We start from the raw sequence: 22,644 nt of genomic DNA, 5'->3' as shown, positions 1-22,644 counted from the left end.
CCCTTATTAATATAACTCGGAAACTGACAGATACACGGATCCAACCCACACTCCGGGATAAGCACATAGTGCTTCATCGGAATAAATTCGGAACTTTAACATTATAGTACATAAAGTACTTCATCGGAACAAATCCGAAACTTTAACAGTAGTCGACACATAGTGTCTCATCGACTCAATGTCAGAATATCCCAATACTTCCAATTCCTATGACATGTCAACTATATCCGACTAGCCCGACACTGTTAATAGGGTATTCAAAATCACATTCATTTCAATATGGTAAAAATACTTACCTCATTCACATTTTCATACAATATAAATATCAAATATACCAATAACGATTAAGCTCGGTTTATAGAAATACAAACCACTATTTATCGAATTTAATCGATATCTTCGTTCACTTTCTCTTTTCCCTTCTTTGATGACGTATTCGGTGCTACGTTTGCTACTAACAATCATACAATTAAAAATCATCAATATATTAATTCATAAAACACATTTTCACTTTCTACCAAACTTTTACAAAAATTCCAATTTCGTCCTTTTTCCATTACTAATCTTTTTTTCTTTAACTTAAGCTTCATATTCTCTTTTAATCAACTCATTAACAATTTCTAACTCATAAAATTCATTATAAAACATAAATTTTGAGCTCTATTCAACTTAGTCCCTATTTAAACCTAACTTAGAAATTCCTTTAACTAATCACTTCTAACTTCAATTTCTATCAATTTAACCCATAAAACCTCAATTTATTCAACTAAATCAATATCTAAAAATTCTCTATTTTTCTTCATTTTAACCTCATACATGTAGAACTTTGAATTAGGCATCCATAAACATAAAAATCATAAGAAAATGAGCTAAAACAACTTACCAATCAAACTTTAGGGCCTTAATCCTTAAATTTCCCTTTTTTATTTCTTTCTTTCTTTCTTCTTTCTTTCACGTTTGCTCTCTGTTAGTCTTTCTATCTTCTTTTTCTATTTTATCAATTTTACTTATTATACTATTATTAACCTATAATAAATATAAAACTAACATGTGTAATAGCTATAACATAAAATATCTTATAGCTATTACATATATATACCAACTGTTACACACGTTATTCAATATTAACACACACATGGCACTTAGGGTCTAATTACTAGATTAGTCCCTTTTACTTCTTTAATCTATAGTTAAACTTTTATTCCTTATGCAATTTAGCCCTTTAAACTAAATTTAAGCTACTTCACTTAATTAAACACTAAATAACCATTCAACTATAATTCATAAATATTTCTAATAAATATTCATGAATAAATTTCACGGAAACAGTACTCAAGACTCAATTTCCGATACCGTAACTTTCGGTTCATTACAATTCTCTCCCCCTTGATAAATTTCGTCCTCGAAATTTACCTGAAAAGAGATGGGGGTATTGAGATCTCATCGTTTCTTCCGGCTCACACGTAGCTTCTTCAACACTGTGACTTTGCCATAGCACTTTTACTAAAGGAATACGTTTATTACGTAATTCTTTTACCTCTCGTGCTAGAATCTCAACTGGTTCTTCTTCATACGATAAGTCAGGTCGAATTTCTACATTCTCGGTCGTAATAACATGTGAAGGATCCGATCGATATCTTCTTAGCATAGAAACATGGAAGACATCGTGCATTTTCTGTAGTTCAGGAGGTAAGGCCAATCGATACGCTACTGGTCCAATTCTCTCAATAACTTCGTAAGGCCTAATAAAACGAGGACTTAATTTTCCTTTTTGACCAAATCTTAGAATTTTCTTCCAAGGTGAAACTTTTAAAAATACTTTATCCCCGACTGAGTATTCAACATCCCATCATTTCAAATCTGCATATGATTTCTGTCTATCAAAAGTAGTTTTCAATCTTTCTCGAATTTTCTTAACTGTACTTTTCGTTTCTTGAACCAATTCAGGTCCAATCATATTCTTCTCATTCAGTTCTGTCCAACATACGGGTGATCAGCATCTTCGTCCATACAAAGCCTCATACGGTGCCATCTGTATACGTGACTGGAAACTATTATTATACACAAATTCGGCTAATGACAAATAATATTCCCAGTTAGACTCAAAATCAATCATACAGGATCGAAGCATATCTTCTAAAATTTGTATTACCCGTTCAGATTAACCATCAGTCTGTGGATGAAAAGCTGTACTAAAGTGAAGTCGAGTACCAAAAGATTCATGTAATTGCTTCCAAAACCTTGACGTAAACCTTGGATCTCTGTCAGAAATTATTGATTTTGGAATACCATGTAATCCAATGATTTCCCGAACATAAACCTCAGCAAGTTTCTTTAACGACCAATCGGTTCTCACAGCTAAGAAATGAGCTGACTTCGTAAGTCGATCAACTATTACCCAAATAGCATTCTTTTTACTTGTAGACATCGGTAATCCCGTCACAAAGTCCATCGTTATTCGGTCCCATTTCCATTCAGGAATATTGATGAGTTGAAGTAATCCCGATAGAACTTGATGTTCTGCCTTCACTCGTTGACAAGTCAAACACTTTGCCACATATTCAGTTATATCCTTTTTCATTCCCGACCACCAATACAATTCACGCAAATCACAATACATTTTCATACCTCTAGGATGAAATGCAAATGGACTATTATGAGCTTCTCGAAGAATTAACTCTTTCAACTCAGAATTATTCGGAATGCAAAGTCGATTCTGAAATCTTAGACAGTAATTTCCATCAATGCTAAAATTTTCTGTTGTACCATTCCGAATCATCTCTCTTTTCTTTAACAACTTATCATCTTCTAACTGTGCTGATCTGATTCGATCAAACATTACTGGCTTTATTCTTAATTCAGTCAAAAGGCTTCCATCTTCAGTGATACTAAGTTGTGCAAACATTGCTCGTAATTCAATCGCAGCTTTTCTACTCAGTGCGTCAGCTACTACATTAGCCTTCCCTGGATGATAGTCTATGACACAATCATAGTCTTTTAGAAGCTCTATCCAATGCCTTTGTCTCAGATTCAATTCTTTTTGCGAAAGCAGATACTTCAAACTTTTATGATCTGTATAAACATAGCACTTTTCACCATAAAGATAGTGCCTCCAAATCTTCAAGGAAAAAATTACAGCTGCTAATTCTAAATCATGAGTTGGATAGTTGCGTTCATGCGGTTTCAGTTGCCGTGAAGCATAAGCAATGACTTTCCCGTTCTGCATCAGTACACATTCCAGTCCACTCAATGAAGCATCACTGTACACTACAAAATCTCTTTCTGATTCTGGTAAAGTCAACACCGGTGCCTCTGTTAACATTCGTTTTAATGCTTCAAAACTTTTCTGACATTGCTCATTCCAAACAAATAGAATATTCTTCTGTAGTAGCTTGGTCATCGGTAAGGCTATCTTTGAAAATCCGTTGACAAATCTTCGATAGTAACCAGCCAATCCGAGAAAACTTCGTACCTCTGATACATTCTTAGGAACTTTCCACTGAATAACTGCTTCAATCTTCTTTGGATCCACTCTAATTCCATCCGCTGATACGGCATGACCAAGAAACACAACTTCTGATAACCAGAATTCACACTTGCTCAATTTTTCGTACAATTGCTTTTCTCGTAGTATTTGCAAAACAATCTGGAGATGTTGCTCATGATCTTTTTCTGACTTGGAATACACCAAAATATCGTTGATAAAAACTACTACGAACTGATCCAAGTATGGCTGAAAAATCTGATTCATAAGATCCATAAAAGTAGCAGGGGCATTTGTCAGTCCAAATGGCATCACTAAAAATTCATAATGCCCATACCTCGTACGGAATGCCGTCTTCAATATGTCGTACTCTTTTACTTTCAACTGATAGTATCCTGACCTCAGATCAATCTTTGAAAATACGGAAGCTCCTTTCAGTTGATCAAACAAATCATCTATTCGGGGAAGTGGATACTTGTTCTTGACAGTCACTTTGTTGAGTTGTCGATAATCAATGCACAACCGCATCGACCCATCTTTCTTCTTAACAAATAACATTGGAGCTCCCTATGGTGATGTACTAGGTCGTATAAAACCTCTGTCCAATAAGTCTTGCAACTGTACTTTTAATTCCTTTAGCTCAGTAGGTGCCATACGGTACGGAGGTATCGATACCGGATCTGTACCTGGGTAGACTTCAATCACAAATTCTACCTCTCGATCAGGGGGTAATCCAGGTAATTCCTCAGGGAATACATCAGAAAATTCACATACAGTCCGAATTTTACTACACTGACTTTCAACTGAATCCGAATTAATCACATATGCTAATAAAGCATTACAACCTCGATGAAGAAGCTTGCTAGCTTTAATGGCCGAAACAATACGAATTGATCCACTAGTCCGAATACCATTTACTTCAATTCTGTCTTCACTTTCATTCTGAACAATAAACTTCTTCTTATAACAGTCTAAAATCACTCCATGTTCTGATAACCAGTCCATTCCCAAAATAACATCAAAGTCGCCAAATGGCATAATCAACAGATCAACAGGGAATATTCTATCTTGAATCATTAACGAACATCTTCGACATATATGGTTCACTAAAGTAGTTTGTCCCAGTGGATTAGACACTTCTATCATAACTTTAGACAATTCAGACTCTAATTTTTTTGTCTCAACTACTTTCGTATTAACATATGAATGTGATGACTCAGGGTCCATTAAAGCATAAACGGGTGCTGAATTCAATAAGAATATACCTGTCACCATATCGTGAGCATCTTTCTCTTCTCGAGTCCTCACAACATACGCTCGAGCTGGAGCTCTAGCTTCAGATTGTTGTGTAGCACTCTCACTAGTTCTTCTAGTACCACCTCTAGCAAACGAACTACTTCGGCCTGATCCCTGGCCTCTGGAAGCAAATTCAGATCTTTGCACTACTGTCGGTGTTGTTCCAGATATCTTTGGGCAATCTTTAATAAAGTGATCGGTAGCTCCACAACGGAAACAACCTCCAGTCAACTTTCTACACTCCTCTTTGTGTCGGTTTCCACAATGCTCACATATTGGAAATTCAGTATTCTGAACTGGACTTCGGATACTGCCAGTAGACACAGTAGTCTGTCTTTTCCTACCTCGATCACTCCTTTCCGATCGAGAACTAAATCTCCAATTACCTCGTGATTCCTTTGACCGATTAGGCTGTAGACTTGAACTAACCATTCCGGGACGTTTTTTTAGTCGAACGAGCAACTTCAGACTTTTTATCCCTTCCGAGAATTTGTTCAATCATCTTAGCGCTTTCCGTTAAATCCGCAAACTCAGTGATTCTAAGAGGCATCAACTGTAGTCTAAATTCATCATGTAATCCTCTTAAAAATCTTTTACATCGGTCGGCTTCAGTCGGTACAAACTCAGTGGCATATCTGCTCAATCTCAGAAATTCTCGTTCATAATCCACTATGAGCATCTCACCTTGTTTCAGTGTTAAGAACTCTTGTCTTTTGTCCTCTATGTACATTTCTCCCAAATACTTCTTTTGAAACTCTTTTTGAAAGAAGTCCCAACTTATCTGTTCCTCAAGTACATTCTGAATCACTGATTCCCACCATACGAAAGCTTCATCTTGCAGTAATGAGACAACACACACTAAGCTTTCTTGTGGTGTACATTCAAGTTGCTTCAGAACTCTTTTTGTAGTCTTTAACCAATTTTCAGCAATAGTCGAATCAATTCCCTTCGCACCCAAAAATTCTGTAGCTCCATATTTTCTCAATTCTTTAATTGGAGCTCTTCGGGTAATAGGGATAGAAGACGTAGCAGGCATAGTTCTTACCACTTTTTGAAGGGCATCGACGATTATTCTAAAGACTTCAGTATTATCACTTCCAACATTCGGTTGATTTCCTACTGGATTCACACTTGGAGTTGCAGACTCCGATTCATTCACATTATACGGTTCATCATCCTCACTATACATCTCTTGATCAGTATCCTCAATGCTTTTATCAGACATTCTTAATGCTATAAAACAAAAATATTCAATAAACATATCAGCATCCAATCCCAACTCAAATTTGACTCAGTAATGGCATGTACCTCTAGATTCACATTGACATTCGATTTAGTCCTAGAACCGACTAAACCTAATTAACTCTGATACCAATCAAGATTGTAACGTCCCCTACCCGAGACCGTCGCCGGAGTCGAGCAGGAGACATTACAAAACTTATCTTAGCACTTAAACAATTTTCGTTGTAAACTATCTATCTGCGTCACGGTCGTTAAAAAAATCATATCTCGAGTTACAAAAATCGAAATCTAATTCCGTAAATTTTTCCTGAAACTAGACTCATATATCTACATACTAATTTTTTTATAGAATTTTTGGTCAGTCCAATTAGTACAGTTTATTAGAAAAAGTCTCCCCTGTTTTAGGGTTCGGCTACTTTGACCCTTGTGCACTACGAATCAAATTTCTTCTTGTACAGAAATCCAATGACTATGCCATTTGTTTCAATTAAAAATAGACTCAATAAGGAATCCATAAAAATAAAGTTTGAGTCCTAATTCTTAATACACAATTTATGGTGAATTTATAAAGTCAGAACAGGGAATTCAAAAATTGTTCTAATCCTGTTTCACCAAAACGTAAATATCTCATAAAATACAACTCTTTTACCTATTTTATTTCTTCCATATAAAAATAGATTCATTAAGCTTCAATTACAAATTTTATTCATTATCTAATTCACTTTATACTATTTTTCGTATATTTTCAAAGTTGGACTACCGCTACTGTCCAAATCTGTTTTAGTATAAAATGTTGATAACTAAGTTTATAACATCTTCATTTCTTCTCTCTACAATATTTACCAACACTTCCTCTTATTACTCTTCACTAACATATCAAAACATACCATACTTAAGGTTTTGGTAACATTTACAAAACATACCAAAATATCACTTAACAACTTAGATACTTTCAAAATGACCAAAAGACATCCTAGGTACGATGCCATTTTCCAAAAAGATAGAAACTTCACCAATTTGAGTTTGGGGATCGGCTTGTATGCTGGGTCCTTATATTTTCGTACATAGCCTGCGCATGGAAACAAACCGTACGCTGAGAATACTCTCAGTGGTAAATCTATAAACAATAGCTTAATCAACTTTAAAACATGGTAATTCAAACACATTATTGCTATTATTCAATATCAATCAGTACTTTAATAACATTTACTTTATTTACCCTTATTAACATAACTCGGACACTGATGGATACACGGATCCAACCCACACTCCGAGATAAACACATAGTGCTTCATCGGAATAAATCCGGAACTTTAACATTATAGTACACAAAGTACTTCATCGGAACAAATCCGAAACTTTAACAGTAGTCGACACATAGTGTCTCATCGACTCAATGTCGGAATATCCTAATACTTCCAATTCCTATGACATGTCAACTATATCCGACTAGCCCGACACTGTTAATAGGGTATTCAAAATCACATTCATTTCAATATGGTAAAAATACTTACCTCATTCACATTTTCATACAATATAAATATCAAATATATTTTCAATTTCATATCTAAATTTTCAATTCTTAGTTCAATTTCTCGTTTCATTTCAATATCTTGATCAATCAAATTTATTCGATTTATCTTTCACTTATTTACCCCTATTAACAAACCCGGACTTTGACGGATACACGGATTCCAACCCAAACACACCAGTACGACACATTGTGCCTAAAACGGTACATAGTACCTGATCAGTATACGACACATAAAGTGCCTAAAACTACACACGAGGTGCCTAATACGACACACGAGGTGCCTGATACGACACACGAGGTGCCTAATCGATAAAGCCGACAAATCCCGTACACTTCCAGATCCTATGGCATGCCAATTATATCCGACTCAGCCCGACTAGTTAATAGGGTATTTCATTCACTTTCTCAATTTAATAATTCTTTCATCAATATACTATTCTGATAATCACATATATTCACCCATTTTCACAATTCATACAATTTCATTCAATTCAACAATATAGTTCAATTATTCACATTAATTCATAATTCAATACAATTCCATTCACTTTTCAATATCAAATATTCAAATATCACAATCTCATATATTCATATCAATTTCCTCATATTTCTAATCAATATATTTTCAATATAATATTCATTCAATATTCAAATTTCTACATAAATCATATATATTATATAATTCAATCAATATAAATTCAATCAAAATAATTTCAATCAATATAAATTCAATAAATTCATCGCATACCAAAATCAATCCATTCCAATTGTAAAATATCATAATTCTAACACTAACAATTGCCATATGTATATAACTATAACAAATAATAACTAAGTTCGGATTATAGAAATACAAACCACTATTTATCGAATTTAATCGATATCTTCGTTCACTTTCTCTTTTCCCTTCTTTGATGACGTATCTGGTGCTGCGTTTGCTACTAACAATCATACAATTAAAAATCATTAATATATTAATTCATAAAACACATTTTCACTTTCTACCAAACTTTTACAAAAATTCCAATTTCGTCCTTTTTCCATTACTAATCTTTTTTTCTTTAACTTAAGCTTCACATTCTCTTTTAATCAACTCATTAACAATTTCTAACTCATAAAATTCATTATAAAACATAAATTTTGAGCTCTATTCAACTTAGTCCCTATTTAAACCTAACTTAGAAATTCCTTTAACTAATCACTTCTAACTTCAATTTCTATCAATTTAACCCATAAAACCTCAATTTATTCAACTAAATCAATATCTAAAAATTCTCTATTTTTCTTCATTTTAACCTCATACATGTAGAACTTTGAATTAGGCACCCATAAACATAAAAATCATAAGAAAATGAGCTAAAACAACTTACCAATCAAACTTTAGGGCCTTAATCCTCAAATTTCCCTTTTTTATTTCTTTCTTTCTTTCTTCTTTCTTTCACGTTCACTCTCTGTTAGTCTTTCTATCTTCTTTTTCTATTTTATCAATTTTACTTATTATACTATTATTAACCTATAATAAATATAAAACTAACATGTGTAATAGCTATAACATAAAATATATTATAGCTATTACACATATATACCAACTATTACACACGTTATTCAGTATTAACACACACATGGCACTTAGGGTCTAATTACTAGATTAGTCCCTTTTACTTCTTTAATCTATAATTAAACTTTTATTCTTTATGCAATTTAACCCTTTAAACTAAATTCAAGCTACTTCACTTAATTAAACACTAAATAACCATTCAACTATAATTCATAAATATTTCTAATAAATATTCATGAATAAATTTCACGGAAACAGTACTCAAGACTCAATTTCCGATACCGTAACTTTCAGTTCATTACATTATTGCTCTTTACCCGCACGTTCAATTTAGTCCTTTTACCTTTATTTATTCTGGGTTCGCCCTAAAATCCTATTTTTAATTCAATTTAATCCCTGTTTAGCTAATTTTGCTATTTTGTTATTAAATTGATTAATTTGACCTATTTTAATTTTATTATTATTGTATTGGTTGTTTATTACTATTATATTATTTATTATTTGTATTATTATGTTCATTATAACCACCATTATTATTATTATTATTGTTTTTTTGTTATTATTATTAGCATGTTGTAAGTAATGTTTTATTATTATCTCTGAAATTATTGCTATACTATTATTTCGGTTGTATTTAGGTATTAGCATGTTATTATAATTTTAATCATTATTTTCTATTATCATTAATATGTCGTTTGTTTTTTAAAACGCTATTAGCATTATTTAAAAACTTGTTACATTTTATTTAGGTTAATTTGCTTAATATTTCTTTTAAAATTATTTTTTATTAGTCTTTGAATATTAATATTAGTATTTGCATAAGACAACATGTTATGTGGTTATTGTTATTATGTGTATTGAAATTCTTAATTTATGTTTATTGCTTATTTGTAATTCAATAATGAAACATTTTGTTTACGAATTATTACTTTGCATTGTATATTATCCTCTCATCGTATTTTATTCACTTAAAAGGTCGTGTTTTAGTATCGCTTAATTTTTGTAACCATTTTATTCAAAAGTTTTCTCAAAATGAGGCAATACTTGTATTTGGGAGCTTCGAGAAAATTGAGCCCTAACTTAATGGGTTCTGATTTTCCTCGTCGAATCTAAGTAATTGAGTACCCTTTCTTAAAATCAAAACAAATAAGTTTCAAATAAAAGCTTATTCTCGGGAATTTAAGATGTTGTGTTCTAACTTATTAGATATGACACCTTGTTTTCTCGAGGTAAGAATTTCTAAAAAATAAAGGCAATATTCTGTATTTGAAATTTTGAGAGATTGTGCCCTAATTTACTAAGTTCCGATTTTTCATTTGACCCAAATAACCGAGTATCATTTTCAAACTTAGATGCATGAGTTTTGAAAATTAAAAGACAAACTTATTTTCGAGGGTTTGAAATGTTGCATCCTAACTCACTGGGTTTGACATTTTATTTCTTTAAGATAGGAGGGTTTCGGCATTCCATTTAATTTATTCAAGTGTTTTTTTAAATAAAAGGATTGTATGCCAAAATCTTTTTGAATTTTCGACATTAAGATATTAATTAATCAATTAGGTACCAATTTTGGGCGTTACGAGGGTGCTAGCCCTTTCTCGTGCGTAATCGACTCCCGAACCTTATTTTAACGAATTACGTAGATCGAAATAATTGTTTTAGTAAATCAAAATGTTTTATTAAAATGGTCAATCTCAAGGTGATCCGATCACACCTCGGAGAAGATCGATGGCGACTCTATTTTTTTTTGTTTTTAAGTCGGATCCCGTTTTTCAAAATTAAAAAATGGTTTCGACAGATAAATCTCAAAAGTATACATGAATTTTGATTTAATGTGTAATTGTATATATGAACATTAATTTGGTGCAATTATACACGTAAAACTCTAATTGTAGTTCAAATGTATACTTGAAACTTTAATTTTGATTTAATCATCCACATTTAAAGAAATAAATACATCAATTCATTTTTATATTAGATAAATATAATTATTTATGTATTCAATATATAAACATAAAATGATGTTATATCAATAATCATGTTAATAATTTACAAGAATTGGATCAAATTAAAATTTTATGTATAAAATTACACAAAATCGTAGTTCATATATACAATTATACATTAAATCAAAGTTCATATATAGTTTTGATATTTATTCCTATTTTTTATAATAAATTTTTTGACCATAACTTTAGAATTTTTTTAATATTTAAATAATATAATTTATTTTTATAACTTTATAAAATGCATAAATTATTTTTATAATATAAGAAAATTTTTACCATAACCTTCCAAACACTCATACGTGATCATGCTTATAATATAATTTTTATAAAAATAAAAATTTGAAATTGGATTTGGGTGTAATTATGTATGATTACTCCAATTCTCACATTCCCTCTAGAATTGAAAACTGTAATTAGGGTGCTCCAATTATATCTAATTCAGTGGAATCCACCAATTACAATTGTCATCTAAACATACTCCTTGTATAATTACAACCAATTACATCTAAATTCAATTATTAAATAGCTTTTCAAACATTATCTTAATTTGATTGTTTGAATATTGATATATTACTAAAAGGATAAAGATAATCATTTAAGTATTCTATCTTATAAAAAATAATTTTTTATTTATATATTTTGTTATTTTTATGGATTAAATTATTTTTTTTATCAGCTTCTTAAATCCTAAACATTTCTTACGAGGTGTATTTTTTAGAAGGAGGAGGATAAAAGGACATACACACTGCTTCTTCCTCGTAGCTTCAAATCTAAGTGGATTTTGTGGATGAATATTTGTTAAGCATTAACTCAATTACGAGAATTTAATTAAATTTTTTTATTAATATTTTAAACTTTCGATCTTGATATTGTATTTTAAATATATTTTTTAAAGATTTTACAAAAAACTATTAATATATATATATATATAAACAATTTTGTAATAATATTTATTATTTGTTTAAAATAATATTTCAGTCATTTTTCAATTGAACTCATATATGATAGAGATATTCAAAATATTAAGTGTAAAAATCCTCTGAATTATTAAAAAAAGAGTAAATAATTAATTTAATTTTAGGATTTAAAATGTTCAACCTTTTAAAAAGCTTTAGGATGTTCGATAAATTTATAAAACCTAACAGCTTAATTTTATTCAAATTAAAACTTGGTCTTGCTAATGATAGATCTAGTCTCTGGGTTGGTTGTTTACCGCAATCTTTTCAACAATTTTTTTTTTGTTTTTTTCCTTTAGTTTTATTTCTAATCCACTTTATTTTATTTTTTTGAGAGTTGTGTTGATTTGTTTACCATGTTCTCTTTGAAAGCAACAATAGTTTTAGTTGTATTTCTAATCTTGTTCATGTATATACATAGATTTGTTAAGGGTGTTGCAAGAATTGTTGAGAACCATTCTCAGCTAATCTTGTCAGGATAATGTTTGTAAAATTGGACTCCAAGATGTTGAGTAGTAGAGGCTATTCCAAACTTAACTTTTTGTGTATATAGTATATAATGGTTCTCTTGGACTTTTGACAATAGTTTTTTGATTGATTTGTGTTCATCATCAGATTGATCTAATGATTCAAGACTAAAGTGCAAATATCAATAGTTTGATTAAGGTAATGCATCTCTAGATGGCTTTTGAATCTTTTTAGTGTTACGGTTACTATTAAGTTATATACTCTTTGGACAATTTAATAAAGATAATATATTTTTAAATTACTTTTGAGTCTTTTTAATATTGCCATAATTTTTTTTGTGTTTTATGTATTGCATGCACTGCATTGTTTATAATTACTTTTAATGGGAAGTATTTTTTTTTCTTAAAAAAAAGGTCTAATATGCTTATTATCCTTATAGTGTACCATCCATTCCTTTCACGTAAATTTTTTAAGAAAGTATTATTATCAGTATTTTACAACGTTAAATTGGATAAGAAAATAAATAGGCATTAATTAAATATTATTTTAGAAAATATTGATCATAGATATTGAAATAAGTTCATTTTTGGATGGAAGTATAATTTTTTTTAAAAAAAAAGTGACAATCACAATATTCGAAAAAAAAAATCACTGGCAGTATTTGAATTAAAACTTTAAAATTATACTAGATTTTGTTAGGAAAGAAAAACTTCAGCGCCGCGGTTTATTTATTTATTGTGACATTCCTTTGTCTCTCCACTTTGCTATAACTAAATCTGAGGTCATACAAGAATCACAGAATGTTACATGAAAATGATCTGCAATGCTTTAAAACATTTTGTAAAATACCAAAGCCTCCTAACATCAAGCTTTCATGTTTCAAAGGCAGCTATAAGCATCTAAGCTGGAGCTTTCCAATTCCCAGATGTCCAAACAAACTAAAATTCAGCAGAAGCTGAGAATTATACCCAATTGTATTATATCAGCATAAATGTTTTTCATTTCCCCTCTCTCAAATGTCTTGTTGGAGTTTGAACAACTTCTTTGGAATATCAAAATGTTACTGAGGTCAAGTTAGGTCTTACATTGAAATTTAGACTCAAGCTTGGTTCCTGAAATAATCAAGATGGTTTGGCTTTTACACCTTCAGCATCATGTGCATGCCTGGAGTTGAATAAACCAGCAAGTCCTCGTCCTCTTGCTAGTTGCTCCAGCTCTTCAATTTTTAGTTTAATCAGCTCAACTTCTCGTGCTACATCTTCATCTTTTTGTTTCATTGCCTAGACACCAGAAAATGGACAAATGATGAATTTTAATAAACCAAGAGTACAAATGCATCTGCCTTGCTATGGTGGCACGTAACATGCGAAGAATAAAAAATAATCACTTCAAAATGCATCATCACAAGAGTAAACCCATCAATTTTAGTACTACAAGCTAATTACCTTCAAAGTCAACAAGACATTGGAGGATGATTTAGTCATTACCAATTAATATAAGTTAAATTTTTTTTTATCATTACAATATTGGAATAGGGGGGAAGGAGGATGATAGGGTTTAAACCCGTGTCATCTAGGTGCCAGACAGAAGTTCTAACCACTTCTCCAAGCAAGTCTTGGTAGTATAATTTACTTAATTTAACAATAAAACAGATCACTGTATGAAAAAAAGGATCCATTAAAGTAGTAGCATCAATCAGAGATAAACAAATACCTCCAATTCTTGTTTGCGCTGCTCCTCTTTTCTTGCTTCTGATCTGGAGCTTCTTTGTACCTCAAAAATAATAGCAGCTCCTGCAACCTAAAGTGAGACAGAGAATAAGGATCATTCAATCTCAACTGCAGTATGATAAGTCTTGGTGCAATAAGCTATGTAAAAATTAAAGTGAGAAAAGTATGTATCAGTAAAAGATGCTTCACCCTTAAGCTAAGTATGAGAGTAAAATTCATCAACAAAAATTCAAGATGGTAATATCTATATTCCGGTGTTTCCATTCATACTAAAAGCTCTATTAGCATCTCTTGGAGATTTCTTAACTTTAATTGCAATTTCATTAGAAGTTTGCTTGTAAGAGCAACCTAACATTCATATGCCCTTTTTGATATGCTCAATCAAGTTATGGTCCCATCTCAGATCATGTGTTTTCATTAAGAGTAAAGAGAGTAATATTTCCTAAAAGAGCTGGATGGTAATAAAGGAAAAGTCACTGGTAAGTGTTTATGGTTCCTAGGTCAATTTGAAGAAAATACATGCTTTAGTTATCACACTGCACCATGAAACACTTGGAAATAAATTTCCATCTTCAGTTTTCATAAATCCGTAGTAGCAAGTAAACTAATGAAGCTGAAAATTCTGACCACATATAATTAGGGTTCATGTAACAAACCAACCACCCTTTTCAAATTGTTCATTCATTTGCTACATCCGAACATTAAGCAAACAGAACCTAAACAGTAACAAAAAGCAACAGCCATTTATGAACACAAAAGTGAAGGGGGTCTGTCTTTTAACAATCACTTCTGTAGTGAAGGAAATGAACCTAAGCCATACACAGGAGGAATTGTAATTACAGACCCTAGTAAGCTTGAACAAGATGCTGAGAGTAAAGTGAAACAGAGAAAGTACCGTGAATACAAAAAGCTCCCCCAGAAGATCGGCAGCAGCCTGGACAGCTTTCTCCTCGTTCAAGGGGCGTATCGCAACATCAGTTGCATGACCGTAAATTCGTCTTTGCATCGTGGTTGTAAATCGATGATTTGCCTGATTCAGTATAAAAAACAAAAATCCTTAAAATGAACAAAAAAAAAACTTTATATTTTGCAATCTAGGTAAGAAAAGACCATATTCCTGAATTTCATTGGGAGTGGTGAAACAACATAAAATTGAACTAAACAACAAGTATGGGTATCATTGATCAGAACTTTTCCATCATTGGATAATACATCTTACTGTAAGTCTGAATCATTGAAGACAAAATAGAACAGTCAAGGCAGTTTAACAACATAAGAAAAAAGCTCATGCCCCTCCAGCATGCAAAATTGATCCTTCCCACTCAGGGAAGAAAACCCAGAAGAAGCATATCTTTGAACCATAGACAAGAAACTCTGCATGTAGAATGCAAACCAGTATCACATCAAAGTCATAGTCTGAACATTAATGGCCAAAATGTACTAATTACCAGCCTATTAAATAACCAACAGCAGCTGGAGCCTGGAGCAAGCATGCAATTAAATAGAATCTAATCAGGTTTTAAAAGTTCAATTACACAGCAACGAAAGCCCTGACAAGTTAAAATGTACTCAATTGGAAGTGTTGAAATTTATGGAAACCTTTCAGTGAGGATAAGATGAATGCTACGAATTATACAACATAGAAACTTAACACACTATTAATATCAGATCAAATATAACTGAAGGGTGGAGGGAACGTTAACCAGAGATCATAGAATTACCCAGTAAGAAAAAATGCCGAAGAGAAACAACATCGAAAATAAGCTAACAAGAAACTAGTTAAAACAATAATAAAGTAATAACCCGGATATGATTGAAGGAAAGTGAAAAGAAAAGAAGGGGGGAAACCTGGGCAATATTGATGATCAATTGGCGGAATCTGGGATGCAAACCAGCTTCTTTCTTGAGACGATTAGCAATGGGTTTGCAAGCGGTTTTCAGCGCAAGAGTTCCTAGCTTTACTACGGGTAGCATCATCTCTTCTACCCGCTCACACTAATTTTTAGTTTTCTCAATTCTGTTGCTGGTATTGGTCTCTTTTCTTTTTAGTTTTTGGGTTTTTGAAAGATAGATAGATTTAAGCTTTGATTTTCATCAGAGAACAGACATAACGTATTCGATGCTTTGATTCAAAGAGTGTTGGAATACGTTTCCAGAAGAATCAAGATTTAAAGAGTGAGAACGTAGAGGGTAGTCACTGTAGTGTGAGCGTATGGGTATTTTGTGGACGGCCGATCGTTTCCGTCTTCTTTGAACCCATGATACTTGGTTCCTGAAGGCTCCGCTCGATACAAAATTTTAGGTACGTCTTTCAAGTTTAGACTCAACTTTAAAATTAGTCTTAAAATTTTTGGATTAAAAATATTAAATTTGTGTCTTATTTAGTTTGCAGGTATTAATTTTTTAAGATTATTTTTATATAAAAATAAATTTAAAAAATATAATACATTAAATATATTAAAAACATGAATGTGGTTGAATAAATTAAAATTTTATTAAAAATATTTTATACTTAAATAATATTAAGATAGTTGTAACTTATTAAATAAATGCCTTTAAAATAGTAATAAAATTAACAAACAAAAAAGAGTTATACAATATAAAAATAATAACAAAATAGTAACCACTGCAAAATAGCAACGAACCAACAATAAAACAGCTAATTCAGGCTAGGCTTAGGTTAAAAAATTCTTACTCGAAGTGTAGCCTATTTAGGAAACATGTATTATTTTTTGTTCAAGTTCATTTTTTAGTCTTATATTTTAGCCTAAACTCTCTTATTTTTCGGGCAGACTTTTAAGTTTGGGTTGGTGACTAGACTCATGATAAGTCTAAATTGGAATAGTGTAAGAGATTTATTTTTGGTATAAATTCAAATATAGTCTCTAATATTTACTCATTTTCTCATTTTGATCCTAATTCTTTTTTATCACTTCAGCCTCGTTCTTTAAAAATTAGTCAAATTGCTTTTTTTAGATTAAAATTTTAATCATACCATTAAAATTATAATGGCATTGATGTGATAACTCCTGTAATAGTCTATGAGTACTTCATAAAAAATAAAAAAATATATTAAAGAATTTCACAAACTAAAAATGTTTATAATTTTTTTTAAAAAAATCTATGTTAATAATGAAGTATTCGTAAATTACCACACAAGTTGTCACATTAGTGCCGTTAATATTGTAATAGTTTAATTAGTTTTTCCATAAAAAAAAATTAACTAAAATTCGATTAAGAGTTGAGATGATAAAAAATAGTATCAAGACCAAAGTGAAAAAATAGATAAATATTAATGACTAACTTTGTTATTATAAGTAAAACTATTATTTATTATACCCTTGTTTAGGGAAGTAGAGCAGCAAAATTACTCTTGGCTTGTTTTTCAGCTTTTCCTTTTCTTTCTTTGTTATCATTGGTTTGTTAATTTAGTAGCAATGCATCAAATATAAATTCATATAACAATAATACATACTACAAAACACCAATCCATTTAATAGTAACCAATATATTTATTTATACAATAAACAGTTTACACACTGTTGCATTGGCTATAAAATCTGATGAAGGCTAGCTTATTAAAAGAGTGGCTGGCAATGAGTAGTAGACCTTTGGTTTAAGTGGAATTGGTAGAACAACGCCCTATCATTGCTGAATTGAAGACCATGAGTTTGCATCAATCCAGTTAAATGCTATAGGGCTCAGAAAAGAATGAGGAATGCCAAAGGAACTGACTAAAGCAAGTGCGTGTGGTCGAAGTTCACCGCAGACTTTCGTTATTTCGCTCCTTACAGCAGCAGCATTCTCCACTGATAGATACCCATATCGGAGAAACGAATCATCTTCCACACAGATTAAGCCATACAATGATCTCACCATACCTAGGACATCCTGCAGAAGAACAAAATGAATTAACTGGCTAATGCACAAAATACTAGATTAGACTGAATATCAAGCAGATGCTCATATTAGGTTTACCTTCAATGAACTAGCGGCTAAAGTTGCTTCTGCCTCAGCAAAAGCTTGAAATATAGATCGATCTGTGAAAGCTCTGCCCAAGTCCTCTGCTATCTGATAACTCTGGTGTACAGAAGTGCTGTGAGAATTAGACTAAAAGGTGAAGAAAAAGAAAAGCAATTTAAATAAACATAAAGTGCTTCTTTACCATATTGAAGGCATGCTCTCTACTTAGTCCCTTGGCTTGATAGTGTGAGATCTCAGCTGCGAAACGATTTAAAAGATCTCTCTCCCTTAAGCACAAGGCCTTCATCTGATAAATGCCAATGGTCAGAGATAGCTACAAATTTTAATATGGAACATTAAGAATGGCACAGCTGATTATATTACCTGGAATTGACTGGAACGGAGAGCAGTGCTAGTAAGCTGTGATGGAATGACAGGGCAGGGCTTATTCATGTGCTCTAACCCCAGACCCTTGAAAGCCTTTTTTCTTTTCTTAGCTGCCACATATTCAGCGAGTAGAGCCTTGCTTATCTGAGTCAACATGTTCAATCCGTAAGTGTCATTGTTTCGACCATAGTTTGCAATAATTTCAATATTTATAAACTTGATGTGTATGATTTAGATGAATAGAATATGAAACGAAAAACAAATGTACTTGCTGCATCAAAATATTGTTGTCTCCCTCAAAAGTGGATTGAACATCAAATTCAGCTTTCCATTGACCGACATGATTCTCGGTCCTTAACCCTTGTCCTCCACAAGCTTCACGGCATTCCTGAAGCATTCAACAATTGAACCTCTGTAACTGTTAACATATCCAACTTAATTCATGATCATTTGTTGCTCACCTGAAGTATATGCAAGTTATTCCAAGTAAAAGTAGCTTTGAATGCACTTGAAAATATATGAATGGTTTTGTATGACTGCGGTGTCCTCTTCACGAAAAGCTTTTTCAAGTAATGTGATGCAAAACTCATAGCATAGCTGCAGCACAAAAGGGCAAAGAAATATATGTTGTTAGTAGCCAAATAAATAACCCTGTCTTGATTATCTAAACTTCTAAACTAAAGCTACACTCAAAGATATAAGAAAATAACATGATCAACCTGTGATACTCCCTTAGGACATTAAATGCTTAGCAAAATGACCATAAAACATACATTTTCTCTATTATATGTTTAGAAAAGAATAACTTGTCCACAAAGCAAGTAAAAGAATTTGTAGCATGACTAACCATGAAGTGCAAAACAAAAACTGATCTCCATAAGAGCTTCAGTAGAATACATATTGCATAAGATAAACTGCAGATATACTTACGTCTTCGCAAGGAGAGGCAAGAGTCGTCGTTGATAACTTGGATAATCAAGCAATAAGACCTCGGGTTCATTTGGTTTAAGAGAAAAAGCCCGTCTTGTTAGCGCATACCTTATGGCAATTGTTAAGCCAGCCTAAAACACAGAGAAATGACATGATATGAATGAGTCCATGACATTATCATTGGGTATCAGTGGCCTGCCACTCCACACCCAGAAAGCCAAAATATGCAGTACTCATCTACTAATAAAAAAATTGCTAAAGATACCTTTGATATATAAACGGTACTGGTTGCAATACTAACACGACCTATTGTCAGAGGGGCCAGGAATGCAGCAAATCTCTGAATCAAAGCAGCAACCATTTAAGAGCCACCAATACATTACTAAACAGGATCCTGTTGTGGTACAGTACACAACATTAGAAGCAGACATGAGTGTACCTGATCTGGGTCGTTAATTGAACTTAGGTATTTTCCATCAGCTGAAACATCAGCTACTGAATTTAACAAGTTCTCTCTGGGCACTCGAACATTGTCAAACCTGAAATTGCAAATGTAAACCTTTAAATTAGAATTTTCCAAGGAAACAAAAATATTAGAGTTCATACCACAGAAAAAGAAGTTAGAATTACCAGATTCGACCATTATCAACACCGTTTAGACCAATTTTACGACCACAGTCAGCAATCCGAACATTTGGACATAGATAACCATCAGCATCCCTGATTTGGGCTATAAATGCATGAACTCCTTGATTGCTTCCGTTGATATTTAGCTGTGAAAACACGATCGCATGTGTTGCATGCTATAGAGCAAAGCAACAGTAGAAGCATACGATGTCAGCATATAGGCAAAACCGGGGAAATGACAATAAAAACAGTTGAATAAAAATTTCATATGTGCAACAGAAGCTAAAAAGGCAGAACAGGAAGAAATGGTATTTGGTTCTAAGAGAAGCATACATTGGCTGCCCCACCAATCCAAAACTTCTAAGCTGATTCACATGGAGTAGTAATCACAAACTCCTGTGTATTTGAATCATATGTTGTTACTGTTTCAACTCCGCGAACCTAAAAGCAATATACCGGAATAAATCAGGGAAATGAAAGAGTAGAAGGTTCTATAAAGAATTCAGATTAAAGCTCGACTCAGACATACATTACTTCCATGCCCCAACTCAGACATGGCAAAGCAACCCTTGACGACGTGAGTTTCCGTGTCCCTCAGCCACTTGTTATGATGGTGTTTGGTACCGAAAACTTGGACGGCACCGCCCCTGGAAACATCAAATTGTACAGTTCGAAAGCTAATAAAACGAAAGAACAAGCTTTGAAATAAACAGGAAAGGGATAGCACACCACAAAAAGAAGTGAACTGCGAGCATAGTTCCCATGGAATGATCGAAGATACCAAAAACCTCAAAGCTAGCAAACTTCCTCAACTCAATCTCTTCACCTTGCTCCGTTAACCATCCTTTGAACGCCCCTCTGTCGAACAAGTAGTCGATGCGCTTCAACGTTATCTCTCTTTGCTGCTCCATGGGCTGGTTATAGTCAGGCGATACGAACACCTTCCCTCCCCTCACTCTGGGGTTGAACAACTTGCTCTGGCTCATCATCCCAAAAAGTCGGTCCCTTACCTCCAAGTGGTGCCCGTCGATTAGCCGCCGCATCTCCTTGGTGTCAAATGCGTACTTTTCGGAAAGTTCCGGGGGAGTGTAGTTGAAACAGGCGTTTGAAGAAAGAGATGTTTGGACAGGCGAAGGAGGAGAAGATTGGAGGAGATGATCGGTTAGTATTTTGGTTCTTTCAAAAGCTCGATCCATTGGGCAAAGTTCAAGAAGAAGAAGAAGAAGAAGAAGAAGAAGAAGAAGAAGAAGAAGAAGAAGATGATGATGAAAGGAAGGGTTCGAGCGTTTTAAAATGGGGGGTTTAATCGTTAATTGTTCATTTACGCGCGAACGCCACAGGTAGATAAAAATACCATATTTTGCATCTCTACATTAACTTATTTAGTTCCCTAATGGGATTCAAACATAAACAAATTGAAATAAAAGGCTCTTTTTGTATCTTTCGCACACAATTTATTCCTAAAAGACAAACAACATAAAATTGGAAATATCGAGGGATTTTCGTAAACTCAAAATTCTTTGAAGTTACAAAAAAATCATTAGAAGCATCATTGGAATTATAATAATAAAAAATGATTTCAATATTTCAATATTATCATTAACATAACCTTTATCGTTGTAAAACATACATACATTGATATTAAATTTTAGTTAAAACTACTTATCCAGTCTTTCTCAATTTCGATATTGATTAATCTGGTTCTTTTAAAAAAAATAGAACAATTTAATTCTATCAATTTTGAATGGGAGCAATAAAGACAATTAATTACAACAATTAATGTTTTCTATTCTTTATACATAATTTTAATTGATATAATAATAAATTAAGCCCTTAATATTTATATATTTTATCAATTTAACTTTAGCTTAATATATATAAATAGATAGAATGCGTAAACTTTAATAGGTAAATTTATTATTATACCAAGAAAAATTATGTAAAATTGATGACAAACATTATTGCTGTAATTAGTTGTTCTTATTGCTCACTTTTTTCCAAAATTAAGTTGCTCTTAGAGGAAATATCAAAATTTAAAGATTATGGGCATACCCCCACCACATCCAGAAGCAGACGTTAATAGGATAATTTGGGGAGGTTCAATGACAGGTTTTTTTACTGTTAAAAATATGACGATCACTAAACTAACTAAAATTACGATAAAAACAAGCGCACCTATCGAATAATAGTATAGCTATGGTGAGTCGGGAATATCATATCCACGAGGACTAAAAGTAATAGTAATGACTTTTTCTATTATTAGCCGAAAAATTAATGTGATTGACTTTAATCTAAAATTAACTAACTAATTACTAAAAACGCAACAGAGGATGAATTAGGAAAATATTTGAAGAAAACCAATGACATAGACAATACCCAAGAAAGAATCCATCTAAACTTCTCTTATTATTTTGAATCTGGATTGAACGATTTATTCACTTGCGCCTTGATCCGTAGAAA

The 22,644-nt window shown here is 32.3% G+C and overlaps 1 protein-coding gene and 1 pseudogene across 1 annotated transcript; both read right to left on the bottom strand.

Annotated features, from left to right (window-relative positions):
- Positions 1 to 13,491: 13,491 nt before the first annotated feature.
- On the bottom strand, positions 13,492 to 16,596 carry LOC107896958 (OPA3-like protein). The gene is made up of 4 exons (XM_016822276.2): positions 16,126 to 16,596; positions 15,173 to 15,307; positions 14,261 to 14,347; positions 13,492 to 13,827 (listed from the first exon to the last, which is right to left on the bottom strand). Exons 1-4 carry the CDS (start codon positions 16,252 to 16,254, stop codon positions 13,669 to 13,671), a joined length of 510 nt encoding a protein of 169 aa, XP_016677765.1. The 5' UTR covers positions 16,255 to 16,596; the 3' UTR covers positions 13,492 to 13,668.
- A 1,119-nt stretch (positions 16,597 to 17,715) lies between these two features.
- LOC107896021 (acyl-coenzyme A oxidase 3, peroxisomal-like) lies at positions 17,716 to 21,533 on the bottom strand (annotated as a pseudogene).
- Between the last annotated feature and the right edge of the window lie 1,111 nt (positions 21,534 to 22,644).

The sequence above is a fragment of the Gossypium hirsutum genome, chromosome A03 (genome assembly GCF_007990345.1).
Source record: "Gossypium hirsutum isolate 1008001.06 chromosome A03, Gossypium_hirsutum_v2.1, whole genome shotgun sequence".
Lineage (NCBI taxonomy): Eukaryota > Viridiplantae > Streptophyta > Magnoliopsida > Malvales > Malvaceae > Gossypium > Gossypium hirsutum.
The sequence above is the reverse complement of the archived record's forward strand: the minus strand, read 5'-3'. Positions and strand labels throughout refer to the sequence as shown.

Bases quoted from the DNA above. Each gene is read 5' to 3' on its own strand.
- LOC107896958 (XM_016822276.2), bottom strand. From the start codon at position 16,254: ATGATGCTACCCGTAGTAAAGCTAGGAACTCTTGCGCTGAAAACCGCT. The intron at 14,348-15,172 runs GTACTTTCTCTG...GTCTCACTTTAG, and splicing joins GGGAGCTTTTTGTATTCACG to GTTGCAGGAGCTGCTATTAT. The intron at 13,828-14,260 runs GTATTTGTTTAT...TCTGGTGTCTAG, and splicing joins AGCGCAAACAAGAATTGGAG to GCAATGAAACAAAAAGATGA.